At 40.7% G+C, this 18,602-nt stretch overlaps 1 protein-coding gene across 4 annotated transcripts in view; it reads right to left on the bottom strand.

Annotated features, from left to right (window-relative positions):
* The window catches only part of cacna1aa (calcium channel, voltage-dependent, P/Q type, alpha 1A subunit, a), a 91,361-nt gene that overhangs the window by 13,140 nt on the left and 59,619 nt on the right, over nucleotides 1–18,602 (bottom strand). For all 4 annotated transcript variants that reach the window (XM_080904513.1, XM_080904514.1, XM_080904512.1 and 1 more), the window contains 10 exons: nucleotides 18,369–18,479; nucleotides 16,753–16,836; nucleotides 12,323–12,439; nucleotides 8,437–8,502; nucleotides 8,031–8,128; nucleotides 7,766–7,916; nucleotides 7,141–7,268; nucleotides 5,898–5,994; nucleotides 1,776–1,881; nucleotides 1,119–1,226 (listed from right to left, as the gene is read on the bottom strand). In XM_080904513.1, coding sequence (XP_080760639.1) covers nucleotides 1,119–1,226; nucleotides 1,776–1,881; nucleotides 5,898–5,994; nucleotides 7,141–7,268; nucleotides 7,766–7,916; nucleotides 8,031–8,128; nucleotides 8,437–8,502; nucleotides 12,323–12,439; nucleotides 16,753–16,836; nucleotides 18,369–18,479 — 1,066 coding nt within the window. The remainder of the gene's footprint in view (nucleotides 1–1,118; nucleotides 1,227–1,775; nucleotides 1,882–5,897; nucleotides 5,995–7,140; nucleotides 7,269–7,765; nucleotides 7,917–8,030; nucleotides 8,129–8,436; nucleotides 8,503–12,322; nucleotides 12,440–16,752; nucleotides 16,837–18,368; nucleotides 18,480–18,602) is intronic.

The raw sequence follows: 18,602 nt of genomic DNA, 5'->3' as shown, positions 1-18,602 counted from the left end.
AGATGGGAAGCAGTGATACGGGTAAAGAAGAAGAATATTACTTTTTTTGTCTCACTCACGAAGGTCTTAGAACAGATGGCCAAATCACGTACACGATGACGCACTCGAGACATTCTTATAGACATCCAACTGGGCTGTGTGTGGTTCAAAGATGGGTCTTCTAGGAAGTGACGGTCATAGCTCCTACAGTTCAAAGAGCAAATACGCTGAATGGCCTACATCGCGAACATGTGGCCATCTGCCACATGAAAGCATTTGCAAGAAGCTAGTTGTGGTGGCTCCATCTGGAAAGGGGTGGTGGTAAAGAACTGCAGCACATGCCAGGAAATGACAGGCTGAGGCTCCGCTGCTGTGATAGAAGCGGCCAGCCCCTGTGGCAATATGATGGGCAAGCATGACTTCCCCATGATTCAAGTGGGTATTTCACATTTCCATAATTTTTAGCTTCTTATGGATAACCAGAAGAAGTGGTCTGCAACAATCAACCAAAATTCATCCCAGTAAGCTCAGGTTACTTCTGAGGGTATGTAGCAGTTAACAGACTCCAGTTTCTACAGAGAAACAACAAGCAGAGCACTGCCTTTAACAAGTACGAATACCACCTGAAAGACTGAATCTTTGAACCAGTGTTGTAGTTTATTTAATGAAGTTTTTTTTCTCCTTGTTTTGGATAATTGGGGATTAGGGGAGGAGTGTAATGGATTGGAATTGCAGGAGACTGTATTATTGCACTGCCACCCATTGGACATTTTTGATATATTCAGTGATGATGGAGAAAGGGTTTTTTCAGTCAAGAGCTGTTGTCCTTGTGTAGTTCAGTCTCAGTCAGTTTTATTGATCTCCACTTCAAGATACTGCACTATTGCGTGGGTGTGTGGAGCTGTTTTGTGTCTACCATGCAGCTTGTTTCTGTGCTTCTGTTTTTTCATGATCATTTTCACACAATCTGAGTACTGATGTGTGAGACAGATGTGAAAGCTAATTCAGAGGGTGCAGCACTGGAAAAAGACTGGTTTGGAGAAGCAGACCTCAGGGGGCATGGAGAGGAACAATGGTGGAGCATTAGGTGGTAGCAGAAAATGGCACTGCTGTGGTTTACCCAAACTCTGGTCACTTACACTTGTGTGGTGTCACCAGCAAATCCAGATGCTTCTGGGAGAGGTTGGGCCAGATTGCCATCATCTCTTTCCTTAGCTCTGCATCCATCTGGTGTTTGTCGATACCACCTAGACATATTCATTAAAAAAACAGAAGCATGCACACACATGCAGATACACACACACATGTATGGACATCCATGCCCAAGTATGAGAACACAAATGAACACAAAACACAGAAAAATGCACATTAAGAAAGTTTACCCATACACACAAAATTACACACATTGTTTATAGCCATTCAGATTGAAAGGAAAAGGGGGAAAAGACATACAAACATGGAAACAGACAAACAGAAAAAAAAAAAGGTTCCTTTTATTAGTCATGTAATTAATATAAGCTCACAACTGAAGTGAAACACAAGCAATCAACTTTGTGAGCTACATTCAGTCTCACCTTCAGCCTCACGCTAAATCTAGAAAAGTTCTACATATAGAATCTAAAGCCTTGGAAATAACAACACATCAATTGCTGTATAGAGGATTGAGCATCAAGAAGAGTTCGAAGTTTCTGGTTCAGCACAGAAAAGACAATTCTGCTTTGAGGATGTTGGGGTTAAGAGAGAAGGAAGAAGAAAGCATGTGAAAATGTGACAAGTGAAAGTCAAATTGTCCGTACCCTTGGCAATCTTTATGTCCAGCGCTGTGCGGATCAAGGCCATGAGAGTGGAGTTGAAGTGGACCGTGTTGTCATCAGCCACGGGCAGATCCATACGGAGCAATCTCTGCGAGGAAGCCAGTCAGGCAGTAAGAACATTGAGGAGAAGGTGGGGTGCATGTGGAACCTCCAGGTGAAAAGGGGGAAGGGCTCTGAGCTTGTAGCAGGGAAGGAGAGTGGGTAGAAGGGAAGAGGGGGTGGGTTCGGAAGTTGAAGGAGTTGTGCATAGCATCTGCAGCAGGCCCTGACTTTGTCTGTCAGCCTATAGTGGCTCAGACTTAAGTGTCAAATTAGGCGCATATGTGATTATGAGTGCTGAAGTGACAAGAGAGTCGTAGTAATGCCCAAATTCTTGTTCATTTTTAAACATCTAAGTCACAAATTGATTAGTGGAGACTTTTTTCAGAATCACATTCTTATTTGCTTCATAACTGTCCAGGAACAGGCTGAGCAGCAGTTACTATTATCCAGAGCTCCCCCTAGTGCTTTGGAGGTTCACAGTGAAAACAACAGAGACCAGATGATAAACCAATAAGCCAACCGAGGGACTGGTCTAAGAAAGAGGAACACTGTGGTTTTTGTTTATTGGTTTTATCCTTTGCGGGTCTTGTTGGTTAGTAACAAACACACACGAATAATACGATTTACATCAACTAACAGAGTGATGTTCATGCATGTTTGGTGACAAAAGACAACAACCCGGCGACATCCAAGACATGCAGCGCACCATGCATCTCCCCCATCCCCACATTCCAAAAATATGCCTCTCCTTTAATCCGTCTTTCCCCCCAAATCCTTCTTGCGCGTTCCACCCCCATGCAGCATGCAATGCAGGCACAATATGCCTCACAGGACAAGCAGCTGTGCAGCTGTACACAGAAAGCATCCTCTGTTGGCGACATTAAAATGAGTTTGTGAGTTGCTTTAATGTGGCTGTTATCGGAGGCATTAAGAAAAATAGTAGACAATGAGGCTACGCTGACATTTTCTGATGTCAAATGTGTGAACAAATGGGTATAGACTCGAAGGGTTAATAGGTGAGAGAGAGCAGCGTTCTGTGGAAAAAGAGGAAAAAAAACAACAACAACAACAAAAACAAAAAAAAAGCCCACCATGGAAGCGTTGTTCTGGTGCTAAGACGCGTAATGATTTTTCAGGTGAACATAATCCAGGCGTGTGTAGGAAATATGAGGTGAAGCGAAATATTTCTTCTGCCAGAAAACAGATATAATAAGAACTGAAAGGGAAAGCTTAAGGGAAAGAGATGATAGAGAAAGAAAAATCAATAGGTTATGAGCTGGAGCACATAAAGAGAAAAAGTGACCGAAAATAGAAAAATAAAAGTCAAAACAATGTAATGTAAAAAAAGAAAAGGAATCACTGCCATACTTAGTTGGCTGTGTCTGTAAAGGGAAAAAAAATAAAGCAAGCAGTCCTGCCTGAAAAGCCATGCTGTCTCTCTTCAGGAGAGAATAGATCAAGGGTTAAAAGCAGCGACACTAAAAGGATAGCTATTAGGTGGACTGGATGGAAGGTCCTAGTTAAGATTTAGATTCGCCTGGAAAGCAAATTGAGACTTATGCTAAATAAATTTGGATCTAGTAATATTTATCAGAGAAGACAAAGATGCTCAACCATGCATAAAAAGCATTATAGAATGCTAAGCACACCTACCAGGATACATTTTGGTATTTTTACTTTTACATTTCAGGAAGGAGGCTCATAGTTTGAAAGTTTATAGGCCCAAGTTGGATGATGGCGGGTGTTAAACATAAAATGTTCAATTAAAAAACAGAAAAGTAGAGAGTTAAAAAGCTTGGGTCAAATAGCACATTGTATCAGATCACAACGTCAGCAATCTTGACTTCTTTTATGTAATCGGATAAACGTGTTTAATCACATGCAGCTTTAAATCATGTAAAATCTCTGCACTATTTGCCCCAGCTCTACTGGAAGAGAAGTGGGAGGTGGAGAAAGCAATGGAGTGATCGTCTGTGCCTACAGATTGTGTGGCTTGCTGCCTCCTCAGGCTAACAGTAATCTGAAAAAGATTTTTTTTAACCTGATCACGTGTAGCATGTAATGTAAATGTGTTATTAATGTTTAGTATATTCTTAATCTAACGGTTTGCATGATATCCATTGTACCTGTATTGTACTTGACAAATAGGGCATGTGCAGGAGTGATGCGGTGGTGTTGGTGGGGACTGGCCATGCAGGGGGGAAAGTGAGGGAGTGTACATGTGTGGAGAAGGGAGCAATATGCAGAGATAATGGGGGGGGGGGGGGGGGGGGGGGGGCTGGAAACAGAATAGAACTGCATTGACGACAGAACCAAAGGACAAAGAGAAGATTGGACTTGCAGATAGAAAAGGCTGCTTGGGGGCTTGGAGCTGCTACATGAAGGGTGACAGAAAAAGAACTGCTTCTGTATGGCAACCAAAGGCTCTCTGAGGAAAACACATCACTGACACAAGCCCTTCTGCTCTCTCTACCATGAGAAGTAACAGAAAATATCTGTGTAGGTTGATATGACCTATTTCTGTGTGTTTCTGTGTATGCGTCTACCTCATCCACAGGATGGAACGAGTCAGAGGACATAAGTCTAATGGACCTTCCAAGCCCTGCTGCACACGCATGCTTCTGTGTAAGTGTATGTATTGAAGGGTGCCTACATGTGTGACACGTTTATCTGCTTAATAGGTGTCTTAATGTCTTCATACAGCATTGATCTATACAGTTAAACGAGGACACTACTAATCGTGAGGTGTGTGCCTTTTGTGCTTTTGTGTATGTGAGCTGTACACGGTGCAAATGAGCTGAGAAGGTCCCTCTTTGTCATCCCCTCCTGTGGATACAGACCCCTTATCTAAACCCGTCAACCTAACCATCCTGCTACCTCCACCCACAAGTCCCACATCACCACACAACGTCACAACACCGACCAGCCCACCCCCACTTTCCACAAAAAGAAACAGGAACAGAACCAAAGAAACAATGACACTAAAAGTTTACACCACGTTGATAATTTAAATCATTGTTCTAGATAGCCTTCCCCCCCAAAAAACCCACATCACCCATAGAAGACTTGGGTGAAGATGGGGGCCTTTCTGACCTTGTAGGCCACCCGAGCTGGACACCTCTTCCCGAGGCCTAGTGGAGGACTCATGTGCCTCAGCATGTCATACATTTCCCTGCAACTGATCCTGCCACTGCATCATCAGCCATGCCACCACCCCGTTAACAAGAAAGAGAGAGATGCAGATATTCCAAGAAGGAGAAATACAATGGAGAGAGAGTGAAAGAGTAGCAGAAAAGATTTTAGAGAAAGATAGACAGAAAGCAAGAGAGAGAGAGAGAGATGACTGAAACAATGTTTTAAAAAAAACAACAACAGAGAGACAAGGTTATTGGGAGGATTTGGAGAGACTGTTTTGGCTGTGTGGCTTCTCTTTGAGTAACAGTACTCTCTAACAGGTTGTCATATCAGAGAACAGGGTAAATGACAGTGGATAGGGAGGCGAGCAAGAGGAAGAATTTAAGGAATAAATATCCTCTTGTAGTATCAGAAGATAATTCTGTGCAAGAACAGAACAGGCAGAGCCTGACAGCGGGCGCCAAGCTGCTCCTGCTCAGACAGGAGAGGAAAAGGAAGAGGAAGGAGTGAGGGAAGAAGTGTCAATGCAGTTTCTGTCGTTCCCCCAACCCCCCAACAACCAAGAACAATGCAACACTACAGTGGGCGACCGTAGCTTGCTACATTATAGCCATGTCTCCACAGCAAGCAAAAGGAAAAAAAATGCTCATATATTAAAAAAAAAAAAAAAGATTATTTTTTCCAACATGATAAAACGCCTTGATGTGAATTACCCCTCCCTATTTCGGTTAATGCATTTCGCATGCTTCTCTGGGTGTCTGCATTGTCCCGCACATTCTCTCGGCAGTTCAGAATGCAAGTCGATAATGGTGGAAACAAAGTTGTAAAGTTGAAATGAAGAAGAAAACAAAGCGGCATTCACTCCATTCCTGGATGCTGTGGCTAGCAAGAGTGATTTAAGAAGTTTTGTTTGAATGGAAGTCAAACCTTGCAGGCCACCCTATGGGGGCATTTCTTGCCTAAGCCAAGAGGCGGGTCGATAACTCGTAATAAACTGTACATGTCCTTATAATGTATGCGCCCGCTGCAAGAAGAATACAGGGAGTTAACAAACACGCGCACACACACACACACACACACACACACACACACACAAGAAAAACACATGCACGCGCACACACACAGGCACACACATCAAGAAAGAAGAGGGGACATTGGGAGGAAGAATACAAGATTGACAAGAACACAGTATCTGGAAATACTTTACAATATAGAAGAACTGTAAAAACTGACTCTTACGACATCACTTGAATGCACTTATACAAACTCTACATGCAGATACAGAAATAGCAGAAACATAACTGAATGGCACATTCTGTTTAAAGTTGTCCTAAACAGTGCCTTCTTATTGTATTCTCTTCTTCTTCTTTGTTTATTACTTGGTTTCCTTAGAGGTTAAAAAATAGCATGTTAGTCTCAAGAAAGGCAATCCTAACACAACTGTACAATAGAAATGGTGCACAGCATATTTATTGCACACCATATTATTTGTATTTTCTATTTATAGTAGTGCATTCTATAGGAAGGCATGAGGGAAAAACACAGGCACTGGAATACAGATACCATGAAACTTAGCATGTCTACAATATACATTTGGACTACACGGAAGCTTCAGTTTCGAGTGTAGACGTTGCCGTGTTAAGTTTTTGACAGTATACCGATTCCAGAAGAGGGAGAGTGTTAGGAAGGGGTGAAGGGAGTTTACAATAAAGGCGAGGACAGAGTGGGAGGGGTTGTACGGTGTGAGAGAGATAACCAGATGTCTGATGAGGTTATACTCAGATCCGTTACAGCCCCCTTGCAGCTATTTCTTTAGTAAATTAATGTTTTAAAAAGCCGATGCTTGTATGTGTTCAATTCTCTTGTTCACTGTATCACTTTAAAAAAAAGTCTTCACACCAAAAAAAGAAAAGAAAATCTCAAAATTAAGGAGAAGTAGCCGCTTTAACTTCTTGCGTCTCTCTGTGTGGGCAAGCTTATTAAAATATAGAGAAAAAGATGCATTAAAGGTGTCTAAATATCAGGTTTTAAATAGTGTCTTTGTTGTTGTATGTACAAACTCTTAAAAGTATAATTTTATGAATATATGTGCAAGTACTACATGTGTAAACAGATCTGGTCCTTGTGCTTGTGCCTCTTTACACCTGAGTATAGGCGTTATATAACTCACCAGGCAGCAGGGTCATACTCCGCCCATATCCTGACATACTCATCCAAATGGTGAGGTCCTAGTATGGATGAATCTCTAGTCAGGTACTCAAAGTTGTCCATGATAACAGCTACAAACAGATTCAGCATCTACGCATGCATGCACACAAACACACACAGCGACACACATACAAACAGAAAAGTTACAAAAAAAGTTACAAACAGCCACTGATTTCACAAAATCACTGGTTTAATAGCTGTGACGTGAAATGCTAATTTACTTAATCAGCTTTAACTAAAAGATGGACAATTTTATGTTATTGTTAGTCTTGTTATGTCATATTACGTTATACCAAGTTATGTCATGCAATTTTACGATATGTCAGGTTACAATGTGGTATTTCATGTTACGTTATGATATACTATATCGTGATACATTATGTTACGATGTTATGATCGGTCACATGATGTTATGTTAAGTTTTGTCAAGTCATCTTATGTTGTGCTGTCGTGTTATGCCATCCCTAGTTATGTGTATGTTATAATGTGTTTTGTCATGCTGTGTGACATTGCATTGCACTGTGTTGTGTCATGTAATGTTATATTATGTTATGTCGATCAGTAACTGGGATAACCCGGGGGCTCACCAAGAATGAACAGAAGAAGATGAACGACACAAAGTAGAGGTAGGCAAACTGGCTGCCACAATCTGGATCTACATTCCCTGACTTGAGGTCACAGTCCTTACCCCCAAGACACGCCAACATGATCTCGTGCCATGCCTCACCCGTTGCACTCCTTCAAACATACAAAAAGATTATTTTACCTATCCAGAATTGAATGACCTCAAGAGAGACTGGGGCATGCATGGAAATGTATATTATAGGTTTACAGAGTTACATATAAAAGCACCTAAAGAGAAGCATAAGAGCCTCTACAAAGGTCCTGAAGTTGTTATGTTGGTTGATGGCACTGTCTCCAACTTCTTCAATTGCAATATTCCCAAACAGCTGTCAAACACAATGATACTGTTAAAAGTGAAAACTAGACGATGGTTGTTGATCGCTGAACATTTAGTCTTTTTTGCCACAAAAACATACAGGAACAAAGATTATAAGTAACAATCTGAAACTAAGACATAAATCCCATTTTGACATTTTTGTAATGTTCCTTCTCTTGCTATTATACTCCAAATATGATCACTCTTTTCACTATCATTTAGTATGCTGCACTCCTCGTCATTATAGTTATACTATAAAATATATTTAATGCATCCCAGCAGCACTGGAGCAAGTTTTAGGTTGAGGTTCTCACCCACCTGCATCCCAATGATGGCGTAGATGAAAAACAGCATGGCAATGAGGAGGCAAACATAAGGCAGTGCCTGAAAAGAGACACAATAAATGTTAACTAATAAGCTAGATCCTGCATCTATCTATCTATCTATCTATCTATCTATCTATCTATCTATCTATCTATCTATCTATCTATCTATCTATCTATCTATCTATCTATCTATCACCTGGTGGAATATCTCACAATTAATACAGTGGGGCAAAAAAGTATTTAGTCAGCCACCGATTGTGCAAGTTCCCCCACTTAAAATGATGACAGAGGTCAGTAATTTGCACCAGAGGTACACTTCAACTGTGAGAGACAGAATGTGAAAAAAAAATCCATGAATTCACATGGTAGGATTTGTAAAGAATTTATTCGTAAATCAGGGTGGAAAATAAGTATTTGGTCACCTCAAACAAGGAAAATCTCTGGCTCTCACAGACCTGTAACGTCTTCTGTAAGAAGCTTTTCTGTCCCCCACTCGTTACCTGTATGAATGGCACCTGTTTGAACTCATCATCTGTATAAAAGACACCTGTCCACAGCCTCAAACAGTCAGACTCCAAACTCCGCCATGGCCAAGACCAAAGAGCTTTCGAAGGACACCAGGAAAAGTATTGTAGACCTGCACCAGACTGGGAAGAGTGAATCTACAATAGGCAAGCAGCTTGGTGTGAAAAAATCAACTGTGGGAGCAATCATCAGAAAATGGAAGACATACAAGACCACTGATAATCTCCCTCGATCTGGGGCTCCACGCAAGATCTCATCCCGTGGGGTCAAAATGATCATGAGAACGGTGAGCAAAGATCCCAGAACCACACGGGGGGACCTGGTGAATGACCTGCAGAGAGCTGGGACCAAAGTAACAAAGGTCACCATCAGTAACACACTACAATGGCAGGGAATCAAATCCCGCAGTGCCAGACGTGTTCCGCTGCTGAAGCCAGTGCATGTCCAGGCCCTTCTGAAGTTTGCCAGAGAGCACATGGATGATACAGCAGAGGATTGGGAGAATGTCATGTGGTCAGATGAAACCAAAGTAGAACTTTTTGGTATAAACTCAACTCGTCGTGTTTGGAGGAAGAAGAATACTGAGTTGCATCCCAAGAACACCATACCTACTGTGAAGCATGGGGGTGGAAACATCATGCTATGGGGCTGTTTTTCTGCCAAGGGGACAGGACGACTGATCCGTGTTAAGGACAGAATGAATGGGGCCATGTATCGTGAGATTTTGAGCCAAAACCTCCTTCCATCAGTGAGAACTTTGAAGATGAAACGAGGCTGGGTCTTCCAACATGACAATGATCCAAAACACACCGCCCGGGAAACAAAGGAGTGGCTCCGTAAGAAGCATTTGAAAGTCCTGGAGTGGCCTAGCCAGTCTCCAGACCTCAACCCCATAGAAAATCTGTGGCGGGAGTTGAAAGTCCGTGTTGCTCGGCGACAGCCCCAAAACATCACTGCTCTTGAGAAGATCTGCATGGAGGAATGGGCCAAAATACCATCTACTGTGTGTGCAAACCTGGTAAAGACCTATAGTAAACGTTTGACCTCTGTTATTGCCAACAAAGGTTATGTTACAAAATATTGAGTTGTATTTTTGTTATTGACCAAATACTTATTTTCCACCCTGATTTACGAATAAGTTCTTTACAAATCCTACCATGTGGATTCATGGATTTTTTTTTCACATTCTGTCTCTCACAGTTGAAGTGTACCTCTGGTGCAAATTACTGACCTCTGTCATCACTTTAAGTGGGGGAACTTGCACAATCGGTGGCTGACTAAATACTTTTTTGCCCCACTGTAAGTGCCTCTATTGGTCTTATGAAAATCCCTCCATGGACTCCAGAAATTTCTGAAAACCATTGTTTTGAAATCCAAGTTAAAAGTTTAACCTCAAACATGCAGTGAAAATAAATATGAAGACCTCCGTCCTCTCTTGGCTCCTTTGTATGATACACATACAGTGGGGCAAAAAAGTATTTAGTCAGCCACCGATTGTGCAAGTTCCCCCACTTAAAGTGATGACAGAGGTCAGTAATTTGCACCAGAGGTACACTTCAACTGTGAGAGACAGAATGTGAAAGAAAAATCCATGAATCCACATGGTAGGATTTGTAAAGAATTTATTCGTAAATCAGGGTGGAAAATAAGTATTTGGTCAATAACAAAAATACAACTCAATACTTTGTAACATAACCTTTGTTGGCAATAACAGAGGTCAAACGTTTACTATAGGTCTTTACCAGGTTTGCACACACAGTAGCTGGTATTTTGGCCCATTCCTCCATGCAGATCTTCTCGAGAGCAGTGATGTTTTGTGGCTGTCGCCGAGCAACACGGACTTTCAACTCCCGCCACAGATTTTCTATGGGGTTGAGGTCTGGAGACTGGCTAGGCCACTCCAGGACTTTCAAATGCTTCTTACGGAGCCACTCCTTTGTTGCCCGGGCGGTGTGTTTTGGATCATTGTCATGTTGGAAGACCCAGCTTCGTTTCATCTTCAAAGTTCTCACTGATGGAAGGAGGTTTTGGCTCAAAATCTCACGATACATGGCCCCATTCATTCTGTCCTTAACACGGATCAGTCGTCCTGTCCCCTTGGCAGAAAAACAGCCCCATAGCATGATGTTTCCACCCCCATGCTTCACAGTAGGTATGGTGTTCTTGGGATGCAACTCAGTATTCTTCGTCCTCCAAACACGACGAGTTGAGTTTATACCAAAAAGTTCTACTTTGGTTTCATCTGACCACATGACATTCTCCCAATCCTCTGCTGTATCATCCATGTGCTCTCTGGCAAACTTCAGACGGGCCTGGACATGCACTGGCTTCAGCAGCGGAACACGTCTGGCACTGCGGGATTTGATTCCCTGCCGTTGTAGTGTGTTACTGATGGTGACCTTTGTTACTTTGGTCCCAGCTCTCTGCAGGTCATTCACCAGGTCCCCCCGTGTGGTTCTGGGATCTTTGCTCACCGTTCTCATGATCATTTTGACCCCACGGGATGAGATCTTGCGTGGAGCCCCAGATCGAGGGAGATTATCAGTGGTCTTGTATGTCTTCCATTTTCTGATGATTGCTCCCACAGTTGATTTTTTCACACCAAGCTGCTTGTCTATTGTAGCTTCACTCTTCCCAGTCTGGTGCAGGTCTACAATACTTTTCCTGGTGTCCTTCGAAAGCTCTTTGGTCTTGGCCATGGCGGAGTTTGGAGTCTGACTGTTTGAGGCTGTGGACAGGTGTCTTTTATACAGATGATGAGTTAAAACAGGTGCCATTCATACGAGTGGGGGACAGAAAAGCTTCTTACAGAAGACGTTACAGGTCTGTGAGAGCCAGAGATTTTCCTTGTTTGAGGTGACCAAATACTTATTTTCCACCCTGATTTACGTATAAATTCTTTACAAATCCTACCATGTGAATTCATGGATTTTTTTTTCACATTCTGTCTCTCACAGTTGAAGTGTACCTCTGGTGCAAATTACTGACCTCTGTCATCATTTTAAGTGGGGGAACTTGCACAATCGGTGGCTGACTAAATACTTTTTTGCCCCACTGTACACTGTACCTTTAAGCACAACAATGCTACCAATGTTAGGAACAGCTTCCTCTAAAAGAATTGCTGGCAGCCAATTTAAAATGAATAATGCCTTTTAACAACACGTTTTACAGTTTAATATAAGGTTCAAATCAAAATCAAATTCTTTTTTTTAATATACTTTTGCACTGCACCAAAACCTCTTTTGTAAAAGGAAGGGATCTATACAATGAATACACTGCACTGACATGTAGCGTCTACACATATCAATGCATGTGATTTTTCAGGGTAATAAGCTGTATAATTGGAAGCAAACCTTGAAAGACTGAACGAAGGTCCAGAGCAAGATTCGGATGGTTTCTCCCTGTCTCAGCAGTTTGATGAGACGAGCTGCTCTGAACAGCCTTAGGAAACTTAGGTTGATGAAATTATTCTACAATACAGCCACAGTATAACCAGAGAAATGGGGGAGTTGAGGAAGGGAAAAGCAAGGGAAAGAGAACAGAAATAAAGGATTGTGAAAAGGGAACAAGAGGGGGGATTGGGGAATGGAAAGGGAAGGAAAATAGTTAGTCGTACTTCAAATTATGCAGGCAATCTTCCTTACAGACGAATAAAAAAAATGAGAAGAAAAACAGTCAAATCCAAATTAAAGAAGATTCAAACTCAATACAAATAATAATAAAAAATATCAGGAGCCAAACAAGTCAAAGCAAACCAAACTCAAATCAGCAAGGCTCCAAACAAGCTTTTCATATCCAGTAATGTAGAATCAAACCATACAACACAGGGGAAAGGAAATCATCCAGATCTAACCAGTTTCATCCAATTGGGATATATGTTTTTAGTAATTGTGTTAGGACTGGTGAGGAGTTAGAGTGCAGGGACTTCAGGACACTTCTTGGAAAGACAACCAAATGCACTAATTCTCCGAAGGCAAAATATGCAACGTTTCAAATGAAGCAAGCCGCAGCATGCAGATGTGAACCAAACACAAGGCAAAGCAGCCAATGCAAGGCAAGCAAAAACGGCAGCTCATGCACCATCCAATAGGACCGACTGCCAAAGTCATGTGACATACAATAGTGATGTCACTGTCAAATAAGAGCAGAGGGTGGTTCAAGGACCAACAAAGGTCATTACTACATAGGTGAATTTCTTTAGGTTACCATTTTCCACTCTCATCAGACTGAACACGTGACTAATAAACTGTACATAGTTTAGCAGATAAATCTATTAGACTGCAGGTTGAGATGTGAAGTGCTCAAAAGTAACTGGTATCAGCACATGCAGGCTTTATTCAATTACTGCTTATATTGCATTGCTGCATGTTTCTGTGTGTGTCTGTGTGTACAGGGGTTTCTGCCAGTGGCATGCAATGGGCAACATGCATCACTTGTTCTTCCTGCCACTGTCAAAGCTTTGGATTTAATATGTTGTTACTAGAAACACTCTCCCAGCAACTTTTATACATATATGTGGATAAATTTTACCATCTACTGTAGTTTCTAAAACCCAATCCTTTACAAACCGAATATTAGTGTTGAGTAAAGGATATATTTCAGCACACGCTTGTGGAGATATACAGTGACTAGCTGGGAGATAACAAACGCAAATGTACAAGTTAAGGGTTCAGAGTGATCATAGCAAAGCAGTCAAGCAAACTGTACACATTCCAGAGCCAGAACGTTGACTGGGATGCAGCTGAAACACATGCAGTAAAATAAGATCTCCAAAAAATTACAAACCATCTACATGTGGATGTTGCAGAGTTATGGTTTATAGCAGCAAATTTTTGGATTATTGGTTGGTTCGAAGAACAACCAGAGAGATTGACCAAGCCAGTTGTCATGGGTGGACACAGAGGAATCATAGTGCATTTTGATTGGATGGAATCACAGCAAGTAGTAGGTGTTGAGGGGAGAAGGGGATTGGAGAAGTAGATTACAGTAGATCGTCGTTAAGTTTGAGGACGATTTAAAGAAAGCATGTGAAAAGATAAAAACAAGAAATAAATCAACAGTCATTCAAAGAGAAATTAGCACAAAGGTAAGTGTCTGTAGATTTTACACATTCATAATGCTGATACCAAGAATCAAGGCAGCATGAAAAAAGAAAATACATGGATTCTAAAAATCCATGACTGTATGTCGATACATAAGTGAATGAAATCTTGAGTAGAAATAATCAAGACCAAATGAACAAAGATTCACGCTCTGTACCAATTAATAAATAAATAAACTAATAAATAAATAATAATAAAAAAAAATAACCAGGAGCTAAACAAGTCAAATCAAACCAAACTCAGAAATAGAAGATTTTCCTATCCAGGCAGGTAGAAACAAACAATACAACACAGGGGAGAGGAAATCATCTAACCATACTCAATCAATTGGGATCTATATTTTTATAATAATGGTAAGATTGGTGAGGCATTAGAGTGGAGAGACAACAGGGCATCTCTTTGAAAGGCACTAATTCTCAACCTTTCTAATGAAGCAAGCTACAGTACTAAGATGTGACCCACATACAAGGTAACCAAAAACTCATACACCACCCAATAGGACTGACTGCCAAAGTCATGTGATATATAGTAATGATGCAACTGTCAAAGAAGAGCAGAGGTGGTTATAATAATGTAATGTTTGCAATGTAGGTGGATTTTCCACGTAGTTGAGGCAAGAAATATTCAGAGCACATAGCCTCCACTTATTACGGCTTATATTGCATTATTATAAATTGTTAAAAAAAAGAGAGAAAAGCCTTTCAGTAGTAATTGTTACATTGGCTCTTGATTCTTGGTTACAGCTGCAAATACTCTACAACTCTGACTTCAACATTATTGGGGATAGTTTTTGAATTTCTTCTTAAATTAATTCTGTCCAAGAAATGGCTTCATCTCCTAAATACAGATTATGTACAGGGAGTGCAGAATTATTAGGCAAGTTGTATTTTTGAGGAATAATTTTATTATTGAACAACAACCATGTTCTCAATGAACCCAAAAAACTCAGTAATATCAAAGCTGAATGTTTTTGGAAGTAGCTTTTAGTTTGTTTTTAGTTTTAGCTATTTTAGGGGGTTATCTGTGTGTGCAGGTGACTATTACTGTGCATAATTATTAGGCATTATTAGGCAACAAACAAAAAACTCACTCTCATTTCATCAGTCTTGACGTTTCAGCTTGTGTGTCTTGTTCAGTGGTGGTCGTCTTTCAGCCTTTCTTACCTTGGCCATGTCTCTGAGTATTGCACACCTTGTGCTTTTGGGCACTCCAGTGATGTTGCAGCTCTGAAATATGGCCAAACTGGGTGCAAGTGGCATCTTGGCAGCTGCACGCTTGACTTTTCTCAGTTCATGGGCAGTTATTTTGCGCCTTGGTTTTTCCACACACTTCTTGCGACCCTGTTGACTATTTTGAATGAAACGCTTGATTGTTCGATGATCACGCTTCAGAAGCTTTGCAATTTTGCGACTGCTGCATCCCTCTGCAAGATATCTCACTATTTTTGACTTTTCTAAGCCTGTCAAGTCCTTCTTTTGACCCATTTTGCCAAAGGAAAGGACGTTGCCTAATAATTATGCACACCTGATATAGGGTGTTGATGTCATTAGACCACACCCCTTCTCATTACAGAGATGCACATCACCTAATATGCTTAATTGGTAGTAGGCTTTCAAGCCTATACAGCTTGGAGTAAGACAACATACATGAAGAGGATGATGTGGATAAAATACTCATTTGCCTAATAATTCTGCACTCCCTGTATTCCTATCAATACCATCTGTTATTCAGAGTTTACTTCTTACGCAACAAGAGTCTTTTCTTAAAATATGTCCCAACAATATACAAAGAACATTTGTACCAACCTTCAAATATTAGCTTTAGGTTGAGTCTCTCTGATTACCTTCTGTATGTAGATTTATACAAATGTACTATTTTTGGGGTTCTACGTTTAAATAGATTTTTAGGATTGAACAAGTGTTTCACAAATGATGCTCAACCCAGTTTCATGCATCACATAATAAATGCACTGACACACAATTTCATCTCCTTAATGGACATAGTGAGGTAATACAACATTTGAAAAATCTGAATGCAGGTCCTAAATAAACTGAATTAACTCATTTTGTTTACTTGGTTCAGCGTGTCATTACAGGCAATTTGGTGCAATATTTAGCAAAAATGTAATGCTGCACACCAAATCTAGGGCACTCATTCATCATTGATCTTAATATACCCATAATGTTGTTGATGCTGTTGTTGTTTCAGGTACTTCTGATGCAGTTGCAAACTGATGCACCCACTGACCACCCTAATATTATAACAAACTAAAAGGCTGCTTGGAGAGGCTATGGCTCACTATAGGTAATCAGCATGCTTCCTGCCTTCCTGCCTGTCAGTGGCTCGGCACTGGTTGGCTGTATTCCCATCCCACCAACTGGGACAATTATATAAGACTTTCAAGAGATACTCATGCATGACTGAGCAACCCAACACTGGCCTCTAACTCATGCTCTCTCCTTACTCCTTGTCTTGTCTACTTAATGTTTTTTAGATGGTGAGGCAGATGTGAAAGTCCACAAACACATTCTGAAGTTCACCAAACATACCTCAGTCATGCCTGTTTAAGAAAGAAACATGCTAATGTAATATCACATCTGTTTGCTTCCAGTTTGACTTTTCAATACAGGAGTGTAAAACATAAACATCTGTACACAGACACCTCAAAATCTGGTACTTACCCCAAGCTCAGTAACGAGGATGTCTGTAATGCTGCCCAGAACTGTCACACAGTCAAAAATATTCCAGGCATCTTTGAAATAATTCTGTGATCAGCATAAGAGAGAGGGAAAAAAGAAGTACAAGAAAGCGAGAGAAAGAAGAAGAGACGAGACAGGGACAGAGAAGAACAACGAGCAGGATAAAGGAGAAAAAAGGAGGATATGAGGTGACATGAGGCAAGAGTGACACAGTAAAAAGCAGAAGAACATTGATGTGGCAAGGAAGCAGACAAAGAGTAAGGAGGGGAAGAGATAAAGATTGACAGAGAAATTGAGCAACGCAACGGGATGGAGCGCAGACAGATCACATGAAAATAACAAGCAAAAGGATGTATAAGTCATATTTAAATGAAAAACCATACCAAGGAGAAAAAAAAGTAAGAAGTAAAGAATTAGAAAATGAGACAAGGACAGAAAAATACAGAAGGGGAACAAGAAAGTGGAAGAAAACAAATGTCAGTGTAGGACAGGAACAGGAAAGAAATTAGATGAGACAAATTGACCATCAGTGAAGGGAAGCTGGAAAGATACCAGCACACCAGGGACACATTGTACTGCATCACAAGACTATAACATCCATCAAACAACACATACAGTACAGCAAAAACCAATTTGAATTTCTTTCAGTTTCAAAACCTTTTAAAAATTCTATTACAGCCCTCCATTTATAGATATATATGCAAAAAAAATTTCAATCTATATTTGATTAGAGATTTTCTAAAGCATTCTTTCAATAAGTGGGGACACTCAAAGCAACGAGTCATGTAATACTCGGGACAAAATGCTAATAAGCCTCTGCTTCTTTGCTTACCCACATATTGCCTGGAGCCAAATTGTGCATTAGACAAGTGGAAGGACCAGGGGAGAGCAAGGGAGGCGGATATTAAAATAAACCACTTTGACACACACACACACGCACGCACATACACACACACGGACACTAATATCTCTGAGGGCTGGGATTATGTGTGCTTACGACATGCCTAATACGTACATAAGTTTATCCATGAATCAGAGCTGATGCTGTCTACTCACCACCCGCTCTCTAATCTTTGCTTCTCTTTTGGCCGCCTATATGTCACTCACTTTCATTTTTTCAGTTAATATATTATAATCCCACCTCTGTCCTTTATCACCTCCCATTCATTGTCAAACTATCTCGTCTGTACTTTTTTCTCTCATCTGCATCTTTTGCCGGTAAAATAACTTTATCACTGATTTTTTGTAGCTTCTGATTTGTTTAAATTTTTGGTTTTGTAACTGAAAAACAAATCATTTGATTATTGCCAACAATCCGAATAGCATTAGACAGTGTAATACATAGATTGGTGGAGAAAGTGGGGGATACAGGGTAATCTAGTTGAAAGTCAGGCCCAGATGAAGAGCTGTTTTTGGCTGTAAACGTTTTCAGTTTTTTGTTTTGTTTAGTATATGGGCATTCTGTTCATTTTAAATGGTAAAATTCATTCAATACAGAAAAAAGGCATGAAAATAAATATGTATATATGTTCTTATTGGCTTCTCATATTTTTACAGAGCAGTACATCGTCGCCACACATAAACCCAGAAATACTCACCAGTGCTCCAAAGGCGATGATCTTGAGTACACACTCCATGGAGAAGAGGGAAGTAAACACTATGTTCAGGTTGGCTAACACAGCTTCATAGGTGTCGGAGGCTCCGTAATACTGTAAACAAAAACACACATAGGCAGTACCTCTCTCAGAAAAGCAGAAGTATTTGAATCATTCCAGACTAGTAAAGGCTGCTTGTATTTTTTTTTAAGGCGCAGGCAACAAGAGCTAATGGTA

Source organism: Rhamphochromis sp. 'chilingali', assembly GCF_963969265.1.
Source record: "Rhamphochromis sp. 'chilingali' genome assembly, chromosome: 15".
NCBI lineage: Eukaryota > Metazoa > Chordata > Actinopteri > Cichliformes > Cichlidae > Rhamphochromis > Rhamphochromis sp. 'chilingali'.
The sequence above is the reverse complement of the archived record's forward strand: the minus strand, read 5'-3'. Positions and strand labels throughout refer to the sequence as shown.